Source organism: Temnothorax longispinosus, unplaced genomic scaffold (genome assembly GCF_030848805.1).
Source record: "Temnothorax longispinosus isolate EJ_2023e unplaced genomic scaffold, Tlon_JGU_v1 HiC_scaffold_149, whole genome shotgun sequence".
Lineage (NCBI taxonomy): Eukaryota > Metazoa > Arthropoda > Insecta > Hymenoptera > Formicidae > Temnothorax > Temnothorax longispinosus.
In genome coordinates, this window is record NW_027269958.1 from 1 (window position 1) to 3,305 (window position 3,305).

At 44.8% G+C, this 3,305-nt stretch overlaps 1 protein-coding gene across 1 annotated transcript; it reads right to left on the reverse strand.

Moving 5' to 3' along the window:
- Positions 1-1,989: 1,989 nt before the first annotated feature.
- On the reverse strand, positions 1,990-2,753 carry LOC139823624 (uncharacterized). Its single transcript, XM_071796148.1, has 2 exons — positions 2,263-2,753; positions 1,990-2,218 (listed from the first exon to the last, which is right to left on the reverse strand). The coding sequence occupies exons 1-2, from the start codon at positions 2,751-2,753 to the stop codon at positions 1,990-1,992; spliced, it is 720 nt and encodes a 239-aa protein (XP_071652249.1).
- Positions 2,754-3,305: the final 552 nt, after the last annotated feature.

Consider the following 3,305-nt stretch of genomic DNA (forward strand, 5'->3'; position numbering starts at 1 on the left):
TATAATCAAATAACAAATTTTATATTTATGTATATTTATTTATATTTATTATTTACATTTATTTATATTTATTTATATTTATTATTTATATTTATTATTTATATTTATTAATTGTATTTTTTTGTGTAGGGCCATCATTACTTCCTTAGCGAAAAAATCTCGTAACCAAACCAGATTATTCGTTACGAAATTTCGTGGGATGCATAGGGACATCGCGCGGCTGGACTCGAACGAAGAGGCAGGTCGTCGCGAGAGAGATGACGATGACGACGAGGGGGATCGTCCGAACCCGAACAGCCAAGAAGGAGTAATAACCATCAATGACGATGTCCCCGTATGTTGGTCCTCCCAAAAGTGAAAAAGTGTGAAATACAATATATTTAAAAAAATTTATTAAATGACAGAAGTTTATGTATGATATGCTCTATATAATATTTTATTACAAATAAATATTAACAGTGAAAATAAATATTAACAGTGAAGATAAATAATAATTTTTATTATATATACCTATTTAAATTGTTTAATTAGAAATTAACCTCAGTTTCATTATGTGGCCAAAACTAGTACTTATTGTGGCGAAAACTGGTGTTGTGGTGGGCAAAAACGGTGAAATCGGAACTTATGATATAATTTTTATTTTTGAAATATTTATTTAAATTTATTTGTTTGCCGATCTTAAGTTTCTTATCTAAAAAGTTCTTAAGAATATATTAAAGTAGTTAAAAGCGTTACATAACAAAAAGAATTTAATTAAAACGTATTTATTTCGTCAAAAATCCTTAAAGTGGCCACAAACGGTGCACTGACCCTATGTATTACACATTTCAAATTGCTTTAACGATATCGCGTTTTCTTCACCGCTCCCTTCCGCACTCAATCTGACGCTTAGCGTTATCGCTCGCTCGCTCGCGTTCCTAACCACACCTCGCGCTGGAGCGTCTCGGCGTTCCCGTTCGTTTTCTTATCGCGCTATCGCTCCCGTATCGCGCTCTCGCTTTCGCTCGCCGTTTATCTGTTTGTCGCGTTAAGAGGTATCGCGTTCTCGCGACCGACCATTATTACGCACTCGGTATTATTACGCTCCCGCGACCGGCCATTTTCGCGCACTCGGTAGCATATAATGTACGTATATAAATACGGGGGTAAGTATGCAAAAAGAGGAACACCGTTGTTCATAGATTTTACGTCAATCTTTATTCAATAAAATATAGATAGAAGGATATATATGATACAATGGTGTAAAATAAACGAGTAAACACAATATAGATAGACAAATATATATAAAATAAAAAACGAATAATACAATAAGATAAAACGATCAATACATTAAAAAATGAAATTATGTTAAACCAGTATGTTCGAGAGCGCGCGGTAGAGGACGACCACAAAAGAAACGGAGAAGAACAGCAAGTACAGAAATACAAAGTTTAATGTTCAATATGTACACTTATTTACACGAGTTTCCTTTTCAGGCAAAATGCCGTGAGCGCGCACAGAATCTAGCACGAAAGCGGCGATATAGCAATTAAGCATGCGAGTGCGTAAAGCGGTGATGAGCGGTAAAGCAAAGCGGTTGTATAGAAATACTAGCGGTGTTCTATGATCTGCGAGCGAAATCGATTCCGCGGCGCAGCGGCGGTCCTTTTAACACCTCCGCGGCTCCGAGGCGAAACTCCCTCCCTGCAGATTTCTCAGAATTTCGGGAAGGTGATTGGCCGTCGGAGTCCCGCGTCATGGAGCTGACGTCACCGGTTTCACGTGGCGACCCGACGGGGTCGTCACCTGTTTTCGAGTGCTTTGTGTATAGCATGGATCGTTCCTTTGTTCTAGCGTTGTTGTTTGACTTTATTATTGAGTTGAGATACAATTTCACGTTGGCGAGCGCGCAATGATCAAACCTCGAGGCGTCGCCCGCGAATTCGTTTCGCCGTCCGGTCTGCAGCGCGAATATGACGTATCGCGGCTTCTCCAATTGCTGCGCGGCTTTCACGAATGCTTGGTCGTGCTCTGCAGCAGGGGAAATTCGTACAGATCCCAAAAGCGAAAGCCCGCGCTCAGAAATCGTCCGCTCTCCAACGTTCGCAACAGCGATAATTTAGTCACGTCGTTTAGCGCCACGTGAGGCATACGCCATTGCACTTTCAACAACGTAATTTTAGGATTGGCCGGATCTTTCGGCACGGTCTTCTTCGGATCTACGACGCAGTTGTGGTCGCTACGAGAGCGTATCAGGATAAGCTCGTGTCGCGCGTTTATCACCACGCGTCTGTAGTCCTCGCAAAAACCCCAAAAATATTCAAAGGTACGCAAAAGTTGAATTGATGGGACGCGTTGTTTAGATTCGATTCGCTCGTCGGATAACTCCATCCGGCGTTCTGCAGTCTTCTGGCTCGTTCGATGGTCAGCGACACGTAGTTCTTTATCGTGCTGGTTATGCCGACGTTTCTACACCGGTCGAGCTCCACGCCGTCGAGTTCGTATCGAATTTCGTCGAACATAAACGCAACGCAGTTGTTGACTAATTTCGAGTATTGTTCCTCATTCGTCGCGCCGTCGTCGTTGAGTCGTCCCTCGACGTACAGGAAACTGTCGCACGGCAGCGTATACAGATCCTGCTGCTGTATGGGTATTCGTATCTCGTCGTTGTGCCCGAACGTCGTGTTGACGTACGGGTTATACGTGTGAGTCTCGATTCCGACGATGCGCTCGTCGAAGATCGGCTCACCGCCGATACTCAGGATGTCGGCCATGGTTTTTCCTCTCAAGATAGAAACGACGCGGCGGTGACGCGTTTCTCACGACGAGACCCAGCGATCGTAGGAACCTGACGTTGATGTTGCTGAGAACGGCTCTCCCTCCTCCGCCTCTTCTCTTCCCTACGCTTCCGATCTCGTCGTAGAACGGGCTAGCTCGTTCGTTCGTACAATTCGCGCTAGATCCGTTCAAAACGAGCATCCCTCCTCTCGCTCTCTCTTCAGGGATACGCGCACACACACACATCTCGACCCGTGACGACTCACGTCTACTGCTCTTCGCTACTCGTCTTCCTCTGCTTCCTCGTCTATTCCTCGCTCCGCGAAAGTCGATCATCGCCGATCTCCTTCTCCTGATCTCCCCTCCACGACTCTCCCTCTCGCCACCCGTGACGTCCAGCTGACCTGTCGTTATTGTTATATGGCGCATCGAATGACAGCGCCGGTGGCTGCGTGCGCAGACCGTGCTATACACAGGCGGCGGCTGTGGTCGTCTGACCCTCTGATTAAGAGTGCTTTTCATCACTATAAATCTCGCGCGTAGTAGTG